Genomic DNA, 14,476 nt, shown 5'->3' with positions numbered 1-14,476 from the left:
AAGCCATCATCCGCGTCTTTCTTGATCGTAAGGAAACATCAACACGTGTAATATAAATTAGGACAACTGACTAGTCCAATTGCACGATATTTCTTCAATAAATATTTTTATATTAAAAAAAGTGTTATGAAACACATAATCTCTTCATTTTCTTTCTTAAATATAAATTTAGGACAATTTAAAGAAATAAATTCTCTTTTTGATGGCATTCAAAGCAACTGTAAAACGAGCGCGACTAACGCCAGCGATCGAAAAAGAAATAGAAAGAATCGCGATATGCGGCAGATGATATAACTCATGCATAAGTGAACAATCATGTAATATTACAATCCAAGAACATCTCGAATTTCGAATAATATTGAAGATGAGAGCAGTGTGCCTTTGATTATCGAAAGTTATATCGATGTATGCACACCGTGCGCTATAAACAAGCATAGAATCTGCTAACAAGAATAAAAACAATTCCGATTACATTCAATTGTGTATTCTCCTCGAAACTTTTCTCGTAAAAGGAACCATGTAAATGGTAACGATAATCAAAAGCCCATCTTTTCGAAATAAAACCGTTGTTTGACCTATGTCAGAGGCAGGAACTCGGATCTTCCGATGAGGAAAAAGAAAATCCGAAAACTCTAAGGCGTGGGTGCGCTTTGCTAAGTATTATTATTATTGTTGTTATTATTATTATTATTGGTGCTGGTTCTCGTCGTTTTCCTCTTGCGATATGATGCTTGATCTATTGGACCGTACGTCGAGATCCATGGCAAAAGGTTTCGTCGAGTTGCCGAGGAGCGCCTGTGTACTTTGGCCGTCATCAATGCTCAGCGAACACTCCAGCGAACTATCACTGAAAGTACAGAAACAGATTTCTACTCGTCACTAGCGCCTTTGCGAATCGCCCCGGGCAAGATATATAGTTGGTTAACTTTGACAATCGGTAGCCAAACGATTTACCTGACAATGCTGGCGCGGTCGACGGAGTTGCCGCCAGCGGTCGGCGCTGTGCAGTTTTCACCATTGCACGGCCGTTCACCGTTACTGCTACAAGAGGAAGTTCTGGTACTAATGCTGGTAGCGGTTGCGGTAGTTGCCGCCGCTGCCGCCTCTCGCATAGACGCCCGCCTGGATTCCTCGTGGCATTCACACTTGCACTCCTCCGGTTGCACATAACTATAACCGCCGGCAATCGTCTTTGCGATTTCGTCTTCCGGTCGTGGTATCGTTTGTATTCGCTTCGGCGCCTTTCGTTTCTCTGGAATCTCCTCAAAATTTATCCAGTTGCTCGGCCGCGTTGTTGCTGCTGTTGCCGCTACTGCTGCTGTTGTTGCAGCTGCTGGTGCTCTCGGTGGCAGTGGAGGTGGACTAGGTGATTTTCCGTGACTGATAATGCTCTTGCGACCGCCGTCTGGTGGCACTCTGCCCGCAAACTCCGTAAAAGTGTTCGTCGTACTGGCATATTGCCGGCGCGGACTCTTCAACTTAAAACTGTCTTCCCGTGGCAGAGATATCTTCATCCGCTCTACGCGCCGCTCGTCTAGCGACGTCTGCATCACGAACTCGTCGAGTAGAGTCGGATTTATCGGTGTTGTCGAACGCGGTCTTTCGATCGGAATTGTCCTAACACAAGAATAAAATTGATGAATTTTATATTGTGTATGTATGTATGTATGTAATGTATGTAATGTATGTATGTATGTATGTAATGTATGTATGTATATATATGTATATATGTACATATGTATGTATGTATACAAGATGTCTGATAATAATCGCTCCATCCGTAATGTGCAGGTAGAGCAAGTTAAACCGAGTAGAAAAGTCCTCTATCGTTTTGCGATTTTTGCAATAATTATTGAGAAATCAATTAAAAAGATCGGCCAATGCGCACGAATATTAGCGTGTTGCGAGAAAGGTCTACGCGGCATCGCGATTGGATCGCGCTACGAATAATATTTCCTATTTTTTACACGAGAATTCAGTGTTCCGCAACACTCGTATGTAAACATTTATCCGCTCCTCTCACCCCTCCTTCGCTTCGTGGCGCGACCCAATCGCAATGCCGCGTGGACCGTCCTTTCTTGCAGCGCGTTAATATTCACGCGCATTGACCAATCTTTTTTAATTAATTTCTCAATAATTATTGCAAAAATCGCAAAACGGTAGAGGACTTTTCTACTCGGTTTAACCCGTTCTACCTGCACATTACGGGTGGGATGATTATTATCAGACATCCTGTATATATGTATGTATGTACATGTGTATGTATATATATATATATGTATGTGTATAATAAACTAACAATTTAGAGAGAGGGGTTGGGGGGGGAAGGGGAAGACGCAAATTATATTTGCACTTTATGTATAATTTAAAATCACTACTACAATTTGACATCATTGTTTGTACATACAGATTTAAAATTTTTCATCTAAAATAATTACCTTACTTCCTGTTCTCCAACGGTAGGGTTGTCGGTATATATGGAAAATCTTCCTCAAAACTTTCCTCGTAAAAGAGACCCTTCCGTTCGTCCGGTAGTTCCTCCGCCATCTTTTCGACCTTATTGCGGACGAATTCAATCTCCGAATCTCTCTCGGATTCTGAACTGTTGTGATCCAGATCGGATATCATGCTGGGCGTTTTTACTAAACCGTCCTTGTTGCTGACTTTATCGTCAAGGAGATCGGATCTCTTGATATCTTGCGTGGCTCGTGTAGATTCCCTAGAACTTACTTTTTTTTGTTGCGTCGATGCATCGTTGTCTATCCTTTCAGGTGGTGTGGGTTGCTGCTGACTCTCTCTACTTTTCCTCTTTGGCTTCGTTACATCAGGCTTTTTAACAATAGATTCTTTCGACAAGCCGCTGGACAATATCCGCGAGTCCACCGATTTAAACTCCGATTTTATCTCTGTTTTAATCGATGATTTTACCAATGGCGATGTTTCAATTATTTTGTTAGCCTGCGCACTAATTTTCGAATCTCTTTTCGATATTTGCGAATTTATCGGCACGCTCTGCGGAAGTTGGTTATCCCTGAACGAGCTCCTGGACGTAGCCTGCGTTGTCACCATCGCCATCGTCTTTGTCTCAATCTGCGCCTCAGTCCTAACTTTAGCGATCGACGACGGCGCTGGATGATGTTCAATCGACACCTCCGTGATTATGCTACTCGTACGCGGTTCCTCGGATTCGTACTCATCCAGCAACTTGGTCGGTGTTTCCAATGGTATCGAGACACTCTCCGACGGCAAGGCCTCCTCATAATTCCTATCGTCAGCGTGCAGGCTGATGAAGATTGAATCATCCTGGTGGTTTCTTTCCTTCTCCATATTGAACGTGAATTCCACGCGGCCGATGCTCTCTAGGGACGGATGTTCGATTCCGCTATGAGCGTCAAGATCACACGAAGCCGCGATCGCTTCATCATAACTCTTTTTTCTCTCTCGTTTCTTAAATAGACTCAACGTAGACGAAAACATCCCTTTATTCTTCGAATCCTTTTTCAAGTTCGAACCCTTGTCGACGGAGACCCTCTCGCGCGACTTTGAACGGCTTCTTAGACTCTCCGTGGTATCTTTCAGTTTCGATGTCAGACTCCGTCGTGGTTTCGTACTGGGCGACGGCGATTCCGGGCTCAATACACAACCGTCGGTTTTAGCCTGTTTATCGCAAATGTAATGATTGGTATCAATATATGACTCGGAAATATTAATTATTAGATTAATGCAAAATTTAGATTCATCACTTTTCTATCGGAAATGTTTGTTTAGAATATGGGCTCCGAAATTTCCATTCATAAAAAAGGCGTATCATAAGACATTCTAATAAATCATGTAGTCCATTAAAAAAAATATAATATTAAGAAATAAATGACGCACGCGTAGCACGCGCCTTAAAATATATTCTAACTTTTTTAAATTTCTTTCTAGATTAAATTTCTCACGAAATATATTAAAGCCAATGGTGATTATATTGCGTTTATCAGAAATATTTTTATATAAACTATGTAATATATATATATATATAGTGTATGTATATATGTATATATTATGTATATATGTATGTGTGTGTGCGTGTGTGTGTGCGTGTGTGTGTGCGCGCGCGCGTGCGTGTGTTTCGTTTCCAAACTTTTTACCGATAAATATGACAAATTTCTTTTGCGTCAAAATAATAAACACGATAATATATTTTACTGCGACGTATGTATACCTTGAACAACGAAGCAAAGCTGCTCTTCCTGGATACAGATGACGGACTAGGCGTTCGCGAGCCTTCGAGATCACGCACTTTCTGATGTCTCGGTAACTTGGGACTTCCGCTAAAGCTACTTGTCGTAGGCGTCGTCTGCACAATTTCCTTAAAGTTCTGCGCCTTTTTTCTCTTATCGTTGAAATCGAGAGTCGCGGGTTTCTGAACTTCTTGAACTTGAGTCTTTGTCGATTGCTGTTGCTGCTGTTGCGGTATCGTCGTCAACCCTTGTTGTTCGCCTGATTTTTTGATGATTGGTACCTATTTCACAGTAAGATAAAAAATATATTACAATTGTTCGTTCGTCACATATTGTAGAAGAGTAAATATTTCTTTTTTTTTCTCACACAGAAAAGTGGGATATACTTTAATAACATCAAACTTAATATTTACAAGATTTTTACATTAGAGGAGAAAATTTAAACAATATAGAAAAAAAGGGAAAATTTCTTTTTAAAAAACTTTCACTATCGTATATGTCCATCTGTGTGTGTGTGTGTGTGTGTGTGTGTGTGTGTGTGTGTTTTTTATATTCTCTAATAAAATTAATAAAATTCGCGTTAAAAAATTCGTTCCGATATTTCTTGATAGACAACCAAGCAACCCAGAAAATGAAAACTTTGCGGACAATCAAACCAACCTCTATATTGGCTTTCTCCAGAAATCTCTTCGTGATTTCCACTTCTCGCTTGAAGATCTCTTTCCGTTCCTCGCGACCGCGTCTTCTGGGTTTGTCCAATGGATCTGGCTTCAAATTGCCTCCAACCATCGACACTTTGATGCTCTCGGGAATCAGCGCCTTCGTAGTATCAGCCTCCCGCTTCAAAAGTATCTTTTCAAGATCATCGGTCTCCGGTTTCGACGGCTCTATTAGGTTGTCGGCTAGCGTCGGTTTGCTTCCGCAGAACGATGTCTCCAACAGACACTTGTGCGGACTGGGAGATCTGAAGAAATATATATAATGCGAATATGAGCGTACAAATAACACATTGTAAAATTTTTCCTTAAACAAAGGTAATCTATATCTTCTTGGTTAATATCGAGAATTTTCAAAGGGAATAGTTAGGAAATTAAACTTCAACTGAATGACAATTAAATATGTAACCATTTTATTTTTCAATCGATCTATGACATACTTGTGATCAGTGCAATAAAAAACTTACTTCGATGTTCAATCACAAGGCCATAGAGAAGGAAGATGATAATTCATAAAACAGTCCCCTGATTTAGGCTATCAGGAAAGGGCTTGATAACTCGATTTGAACTTTTTCGCGGAACGAAATCTTGTTAGCAGTTTGTTCAATAACATGTATATTTTTTTCTCTAGTATTATATTTCTCACGTGTTCCTCACCTAGACGAAGTTGCCGAAACAACCGAGAGCTTCCCGGAGACGCCAGATCCTTGGCTACCGACCGAAGACAATCTGGACGTTCTGCCACTGATGTTGAGCAGACATATCTCCGAACAATTGCTGTCCTTGCGTTCACGGTCCAGTTGCTTGCTACTGTAATCCGACTGAGATCCATCTGCCTCCTTCCGCTTTCGTCTCTTAGACTCCCTTCTGAGATCCTGCTCGTGGACGGGATCTTGTAAATCCAGCTCTTCCGTGGAGGATCTGAGATCTTGGGCATCCTCTTTGTAGCCCAAAGTCAGTTTGCAGCCGGGCGGAGGATCCGCACCTGTAAATCTTCATCTTTAGGCTTTTCTCTTCGTAACAACATATCCTCTAAATCTCTCTTAAAATATCTACTAATCTAGACTAAACCAGACGATATTAACATATCAAAAGTTATTTCTCTTTTTGCATTATTGGTTCTTCTAATTGTCTACATTCGATTCCATCTCTAACATTCGGACAGCAAACTATGTCGCATTTAAGTCTCGTGCTTTCTACAAGATGTATAAGATGTCATCGAACTATTCGGAACACATTTTCCGCTCATGCTTGTCATACTTTGATTGCATACTTCGAGTAATGCATTCTATGCTATTGACAGCAACAATTGAAAAAATCTTTAGAGAGCATTAAAGAGAATCGTTGTCAAAATTAACATTTGATCTAACAATAAGATTAACCGCTATATATTACACGTATTATATTCACAGGCTCCATCTATATATTCTATTTGTCAGTTGCGCTAGATAAAGCTTAATATGGAATTAATAATTGTGATAGAGAACCGTCGAAAAAATCTATTCCATCAGAGAAACTCAGTTTTTGAAAGAAAAGGGGTGTACGGGTGGTCTAGGACACTCTGTGTATATATATATATATAATCTTTTTTGTGTGGGAAAAAGAAAGTAAAATTTTATTTCTGGAATTTTTATGTAGTCTCAATAGCCAAAGTCACATATTATACATATAATTATACCACGAGAGCTAAAGAAAAAAATTAATGACACGTTGAGAAATTTATCAATGAAATCATCAATTGGTCGGTCATTTCAGTCAAGATTTCACGAATAATAGTACGTAGAGATGTAGGAATGATATACATAATAATTAAGAAACTTGTATCGTTTAAGAGCAAGTAAACGCGCGCAAATAAAGAAAAGAATCGATGTAATTTTAGATTTAGAACATATGTATATTAATTTATGCGTCACTCGCAGTACCCGTTAAGTAATCGAGATGAACGAGGGTAGATCCTCTTAGATCTGTCTAATTCCCCGCATATCGACAATGTTTTGTACATGTTTTGTATTAACTTTCTCGCTCTCGAATTTACATGTTTGTTAAAAATGCATTTACGTACGTATATATCAAATTTTCGTATGGTATGAGTTTCTCTATTTTGTGTGCGTATATACTTTATCATATGTATATCTCACAAATATATGGCCTACAAAAGTAATATCTATAGTTAAGAGGATGAAATGGAATATGAGAGTTACTTTCTGAAATACTCGGTAATTTGATAACCTGATTATCTGCAGAATATTTTCGGCTAACGTATACCTTTAGACGATCTTAAAATCACCATTTCTCGACTCGATCATGTATCAAGCCATTAACTTACGTATATCCGCCATTATTAACTATATATCCGCCTTTTTCAGATAGTTCATTATTAATTCCGAGATCCATCTCACTATCGTATTTTCCGAATATTTGCATTCAAAATACCTATCATTATTCTCTTTTAGTAACCCCTGTAATCCTATTAATTTCAATGTCATGTGCTTAAACTTTTTGCGCCATTTTTACAGTTGTATTATATGTATATTATAGCCAGAGAGACGATACAAAAGTTCAAAATACAATATTCATGATAATAAAATGTCTAATGAAAAAAGAGGAAAAAATACTTGTCAAATATTTTTCGATATTATAATTCGGGATATATGTATGTCGACTCGACTTAATCATAAACGATTAAAAAATCGACACATTTAATATATTTACTTATGAAATTACTTTCGCTCAAAGTTATTTGAATATTGCGATAGGAAAATTTGACAATACAAACTTTATAAAGGCGAGAAAAGGATAATTTGCAAAAAATTAATCACCTGCGAGAAGCTCCCGCTCGGGCGACGAGTCTCTGGAATTACTGTCCTCGTGGTGCGAGGAGCTGCTCGCCCTGCTGATATCAATTCGCGGCGTGCTGGGCGTCTTGAGCGAACTGCCAGGCGTTGCCGGCGTAGTAATCTCGACGATGCCCGGCATTCGCCCCGCCGCCGCCGTCGCCGGCGCCGCCGCCGCCGCCGCCGTCACCGCCGTCGATTCCCCCTGCATTCAAATTCGTATCCTGGTTTGTCGTGGATCGTAGCACAATCACACGGGGTTGGTTGATTGGTCGATGGTATGGTTGGTTGTTTGATGGGCTCAGATCGCGGGCCAGCTTCTCGCAGGGACGATCGAGGAGGTCGATCTCGAGATCGCGTACGTACATCAAGATCCGAGTCGAACAGTGCGAGGGAGAAAAAGAGAGAGAGTGAGCTGGGATAAATGACTCAGAGGGAACTCGGAGTAGGACTCACGTTTTCCACCTCGTCCGACAGGTCTTCGAAGGATGCTATCGGCGCTGGTCCAAGCTTCTTTTGATGAGCGCTTGGCAATCCTGACGTCATTTTCGAGTGCTCAGACTACGATGATTCTGGAAGAATGTGAAAAATCGAGTGATCCTTTCAATTTCTGCCTATAGCTTTATCGCTTTCGTGTAGAACTTTTAACGAAGCTTTCAACAAAAGCACAATTCACTTAAATATGATAGCGCGCAAAAAAAAGTATACGTTGTCGGTTCGGTTATTATGCTCTCATATTTTCTTGCCGTTGTTGCGATACTTTTAGAATATGTATTATGTAATAATGTGCCAACAGGTGTACGTCGCGCTACGTCTGGTGCCGCAATTTCTAGCTTGATAAAGCTCAAGAAATTGCTTTTAACAATAATGCTTATAATAAACAATAAAAAAAAATCATATGCTGCCACTTTTAGCTGTAAATTGAAATTTGCGACATATACGCGCGCGTTATGTATGTGCAGCACACTTACTCCTCTTTTTCGTGCTTCATATAATTTTCAAATATCTATCTCGCTCTCTTTGCATAATTTATTAGTCATTTCATATTGAAAACTCTTTATGATTAAAAGAGAAAATGAAGAAGAACATTCTTTCTTTCATTTCGAGTCAATTACGGGAAATTCATATTTATGTACCATGGGACTTACTAGTCGCGCTAAATTGTATGTACATCGGCAAAAAGCAAACAGACTCTTGTTAAATGTAAATTAATAAAAATCGTCGCTGCAACTTTGTCAATGATTTGACAAATAATCCGTGTGCGTGTCGGTTGTTGCATATTAGCTTGCTAGCGCTAGAATGTTAAGCGAAGGACGATTTCATTAGAGACAATACTATTGACGATGTCGCACTCTCTAGCGAAATAGGTATTCGTCACGCTCATGGCAATTGTTTAAAAGTCGACCCAAGCTCAGGTTATTCAACGAGTCAAAGTTGCACAAGAAGCAAGGCACAGAGCACAGAAAATGCATCTACAAAATAAACAAGTATATGATAGATATTAAAAATAACCCGCAATCTCAAAAAGTAATGACAATCCCGTTTCAAGCGCAATTTACTCCATGTCATTTCCTTGCGAGGAAATAATTGCGTTTCTCATATGTCAAACATGTAATTACTCTTAAGAGTAATTATATGTTTGATATGTGAGAATCTATCCAATCTCAATCTATCCATTTATGGAACGTGTAATGTCGCACTCGATGGCGAGAAGAATTAAATTAATGTATAAACTAGCGAAATAAAATTTGCGTCGTTATATAACAAGTTTTTTTCAAAGATCTTGGAAAAAGTAGTAGACAAAAATATTCGATATAGAAAATATTCACAACAATTATAATATTATAATATTATTATATTATAAATTATAATATAGATTTCGCTTCAATCAAATCGAGGGTACTTACTTGTTAACGCATTTCTAAATAACGTTTGAATAACGATTCATCTAACTCAAAGTTTGCGCTTAAGTTTTAATTAGAAGGAATATAGAGGAATGTATATTACGTGTGAATGATAATAGAAACACGGCGATTGCCTTAAGTTCATTTCTTCTATAAACATATAAAGAATGGTTTCTTTGTACGAAAAATTGAAAGCAACAATGCGATTATTCCAGTTTCAATCCGTTGTTAAATATATCTATCGCGCTCTATGCTACACGTTATGCCTCATCATACTGATGATTGATTATACGAGGCATACTTGAACGTTCATCGATATTTTTCTAACTAGAGGAAGAAAGAAATACATAAAACGTAAACTGTACAACCACATATCGCGCATCGCCGTACAAGTCAGTTTTTTCATGTACATACCTACTTGTTTTCCGCTAATCTCAATGTGCATAGTGTATATATATGTATATACATATATTAGCATAGCAGAAAAATATTCCTTTTTACCGTGTCCTTTCCACTGCATGATTTTTATATTTAAAAATGATTATTCACTCGTCTCTCTTTCTTCGTTCTTTCTTTTCTTTTGCGTACCAACGATATCAGAGAATCGAGTCATCAAAGAATACTTTGATTTTTTTCTGCAAGCATTATCACTCACTCGAGATCTATCCCTCACCTCTTGAGAAAGCTCATAATAAGTTGAAATACGCGTAGATACCGTCAAACATCGCATTAAACACCAGCATCAACATCAGCATCAGCATCAACATCAGCATCAGCATCAGCATCAGCATCAGCATCAGCATCAGCATCAGCATCAGCATCAGCATTAGCATCCGCATCAACACCAGCACCAGCATCAGTATCAGCACCTCTACTTTCTATTTCCGCACTCCCTTCGACGACTTGTCGGTGAACTCGTTGACGCGCCCGTCGAAACCACCGTCGAGATCCAATCATCGGCATCGCCGTCATTCGGTCGTTCTCGCCTCACCTTTGTAACGCGCGTACACCAAAGAGAAGTTTGCTCTCCGTTTACGTTTCCAGAGATGGCGAGTGGCGACGTCGAAGCAATGAAAAAGCGAGACACTTACCTCCCCCGCTGCTCGCGCGATTATCCTCCTCGCGATATACTACCCTATACTATCACCCCCCACGTCCTAGTTTCCTCCCCTTGGCGAGAGCGCGCTCGTGCTTCTTCTCGACAAGCACAGGTATACAGATGTATGTATATATGTACATATAATGTACCCCGGTCGCAACTCCCGATCCAACCGGAAACGACAAGTACTTACCCCAGTCTCGTGTCCTCCATTGCTACATCTATCGGGCGGCCGATCGATCCCCTTTTCCAGCTACTCCATTTCTGTATTCTCCCCTCGTGCGTCTTGCGTGCAACGTGTAAGGCCTGATTCTCTCCGCTTTTCTTTTCCTCTTTTCTTCTATCGCTTTCTTGCCTCGTTCACTGTTGCGCTGTTTTTTTTTTCTTTTTTCTTTCCTCTCTCTCTTTTTCTCCCGCTCGCCTTCTTCTCCTCGTTCTCGCACACTTGCGGCCTGGGCCTAAACGGATCTTCTCTAGCGTAACATCTTTGCCCCTTGACAGTTTACATCTTGACTAGCGGTCCGCGCCAGTTCCAGCTGTCTTCCTGCTTCACAGGAGACGCGCTCTCTGGCCCTCCGAACGGCAAGCGGCCACAAGCGGCACACACCACGACGACTTGCGTCCTATGGTCCTACAGCCCTACCGTCCTACCACCGTCCTACTCAATCACCTACCCCTGCCCCTGCCACTGTCCTATAATCATACAATTCTATCCTATTCCCTATTCGTACTCGCGCGGTCGCGCGACAAGTTGCGCACGCGCACACTCCATAGCTCCATCTTGCGGTTATCTCAGGAGTGTGCTGACGAACTCGCGCAATTTCGCGGCGTTCGTCGCAACGAGTTTTATTCGTTTTATTTCAACTTTTTAGCTAAATATATTTAACAGAGTTAATTATATAATATTGCATATATAATTATATTTCTCTCTCTCGATAGAGGTCCATAGATAATTGCAATGAAGAGTGCTGACATTATCACATTTTAACTTTTAACCGTATTGAAAATCAAATGAACTTATCCGATCATTTTGTTTTATTACCGAAAGTGTACAAATCTTTTATACATCTATAGCAAGAGAATAACAAATATGAAAATTTTATTTTACCAAATCACTATTTTATTATCGACAATGTAAAAGATTATATACCTACATACAATAAAGTATAGCGAGTTTTTTCCAGTCACGCTATTCTCACGAGACATGAGACTAGCCGACTTTGGCCGTGTTTCAAAATTCACTGCAAGTAATGAAAATCTATAATACGTTACGTGAACTATAGATTTCCAATACTAGCAGTGAATTTTGGAACACAGCCTTTAATATATGTTGTCAGTGGAATCGATATGATTAAAAAATGTTCTTCTCTTATATATATATGTATATAAAATTTTGAGTGCTATTGTGCGTACTCTTTTTTTTTAATTGGAAATATCGTCTATTCAATATATTCGATATAATTTTGCAACTCTAAAAATTATATATATATATATATATACATACATAACTATATTATCAAATTCTCTTCTATCCAATCTAACCTAACCCTAACCCTAACCTTCATCCGCATTATATGGTTTGTTATAGTACGTTGTAATCGTACGTACGTACGTACATACGTACATACGTATCATATACATACATACATACATACATGCATATACGTACTACATTCTACATCGCTATTTCACTTTACTTGTATGGTTACTCGTAATTGCTATCGTCGTGTCGTCTGCTACGATTTGCCACGAAGGCAACAATCCGAATTTCGTCTGGTCTCATCGGGTGAGCCAGAAGACCAGAGCTAAGATCGGGACCGCAGTCGAAGCCAAAAGTCGAGGGCCGAGGATATTGCGAGATACGATACGGTTGAACGCATGTAATATAAAACGTTTATTCGTTCGTTCTAGAGCTGTGAGATTCGAGTAATTATCAAAAGATCGTCTCGGCCGTGCAGAAAATACGCAAACCATAATAATGCCGTATACATATATTTATTGTGATTCGTGATATACATATGCGACTCGCGAAACACTCGGCAAAATGCAGTGGCCCTCCCTCAGCGTTATCCTTTCCCAGATATTTTTGGCATATATCGTGTATTCGATATATACCCTGTCGCTGCTGTTCGTGTCACCGGCCTGCGAAGATGGTAAACCGTGTCTCAAGTCGTACCTAAGTGAACGGCCGCAATTGAATCTACACGTCTACAGCTCCGTCAAGAAAAACCCCACGAGTAGAGATATCGATCTCGTGTACTCGTCGCAAAATTTCAATTACAATCGAGCGCAAACTATGTACGTATTCTCACGATTATTTTTTAAACATGTAATCGCTCTTTAACCGTCATCCTTACAAACATATATTAACTAATAATAATTAAGTTTTGACTCTTGACATTTTTTATCTCTTCTCTGTAGAAACAGAATCTAAAATTTAAGTACATAAATCCAAGTTGAGTTTAGATATTGTTTATAGGAATAATAGTCTTCGATCCTGTTTACATCAAAGTTTAATACAATGTACATTTCTTTTCTTTTTATTTTTGCAGTCCAATGATATTAAATATTCCACGCGAAACGCGGCGAAATGGAACATTGTTTTTACATATACTATTAGTTCCTACTTCCGCAAAACAGAGCAGATCGTTCATCGAATTGCAAAAAGTAATTACAGTACGATAAAGTAAAATATATGGATGTTTTTTTATCCAGAACTTTCTGAAATTCTATGGTATCCAATTTTAATGGCATTTTACAGGATATATTTACTTCTTATACTACAATTAAAATGACACAATACATGGTACCTGAAGCAGAAGCATTTAGGCTGTTGGGCAAGAGAGATTCCAGTGTCAAGAAGGCCAATGAGATTGCCGTACACCTAGTCTCGCACATCAAAAGTCGTGTGACTTTTACAATAATGACAGACAATATTATGCTCCCTGTATATAGCATGCCTGCCGAACTCATGAATCATATAAAGTATACAAATTTTATTATTAAATGACATTAGAATATATATATTTTGCATATACAATGGATATTACGAATACATTATTCTCTGTTCGCTTATTGCAGAATAATTGCCAAACAGACATTCCTGCCCATCGTCAACTACGATTTCTTACAAACGCGACACCGGGATCTTCAACGGATTACTTTGCAGAATAATACCATGAACGTCACGATAGAGTATTCGCCTGTATCTTTAGGAAAATTACGATTGGTGCTACATGTGCAGGCGACCGTGGAGAACCTCAAGAATCTCGGTTTCTCCGACAAGGACATTGATGAAGTAAAGGGCATCTTTGCAGATACCAACATTTACTTATTAAGTGGTACTTTCTTCATCGCGGCTATACATGTGAGTGTATAATAAAGAATGTACTATTCTCGCGCCACGAAAGAAGCGACTCCGATTGTCTATCGTGTTATAGTTGCTGTTTGATTTTCTTGCAATTAAAAACGATGTCAGTTTTTGGCGAAAGAAGAGTAATCTCATAGGCCTTAGCAAATGGACCGTAATGTGGCGTGCATTTAGCCAGACTGTCATTTTCCTTTATCTTTGCGATGAGGGTTCTTCTTTACTCGTTCTTATTCCGACTGGTATCGGCACTGTTATCGAGGTGCGTACATATATAATAAATGCACTATACAACATAAATATTGATATATATAGTATATTATCAACTCT

The 14,476-nt window shown here is 39.2% G+C and overlaps 2 protein-coding genes across 2 annotated transcripts in view; one reads left to right on the top strand and one right to left on the bottom strand.

Moving 5' to 3' along the window:
- Positions 1-646: 646 nt before the first annotated feature.
- LOC115242142 lies at positions 647-12,169 on the bottom strand. Its single transcript, XM_029818228.1, has 10 exons — positions 10,973-12,169; positions 8,233-8,348; positions 7,762-7,981; positions 5,600-5,927; positions 4,887-5,190; positions 4,208-4,507; positions 2,444-3,657; positions 1,932-1,940; positions 955-1,653; positions 647-847 (listed from the first exon to the last, which is right to left on the bottom strand). The coding sequence occupies exons 2-10, from the start codon at positions 8,320-8,322 to the stop codon at positions 688-690; spliced, it is 3,324 nt and encodes a 1,107-aa protein (XP_029674088.1). The 5' UTR covers positions 8,323-8,348; positions 10,973-12,169; the 3' UTR covers positions 647-687.
- A 233-nt stretch (positions 12,170-12,402) lies between these two features.
- Positions 12,403-14,476, top strand: part of LOC115242141 (cleft lip and palate transmembrane protein 1-like protein) — a 5,870-nt gene continuing 3,796 nt past the window's right edge. The window contains exons 1-5 of the mRNA XM_029818227.1: positions 12,403-13,077; positions 13,332-13,446; positions 13,541-13,764; positions 13,861-14,146; positions 14,220-14,408. Coding sequence (XP_029674087.1) covers positions 12,824-13,077; positions 13,332-13,446; positions 13,541-13,764; positions 13,861-14,146; positions 14,220-14,408 — 1,068 coding nt within the window. The 5' untranslated portion in view covers positions 12,403-12,823. The remainder of the gene's footprint in view (positions 13,078-13,331; positions 13,447-13,540; positions 13,765-13,860; positions 14,147-14,219; positions 14,409-14,476) is intronic.

This window comes from Formica exsecta, unplaced genomic scaffold, assembly GCF_003651465.1.
Source record: "Formica exsecta isolate Colony F162 unplaced genomic scaffold, ASM365146v1 scaffold57, whole genome shotgun sequence".
NCBI lineage: Eukaryota > Metazoa > Arthropoda > Insecta > Hymenoptera > Formicidae > Formica > Formica exsecta.
This window is presented reverse-complemented; position numbering and strand designations above follow the sequence as displayed.

Excerpts from the sequence above, each read along its gene's own strand:
- LOC115242142 (XM_029818228.1), bottom strand. The coding sequence starts at position 8,322 with ATGACGTCAGGATTGCCAAGCGCTCATCAAAAGAAGCTTGGACCAGCG. Across the intron at positions 3,658-4,207 it reads GCTTTGCTTCGTTGTTCAAG|GCTAAAACCGACGGTTGTGT; the intron begins GTATACATACGT and ends TGCGATAAACAG. Across the intron at positions 848-954 it reads GACCGCGCCAGCATTGTCAG|TGATAGTTCGCTGGAGTGTT; the intron begins GTAAATCGTTTG and ends CTGTACTTTCAG.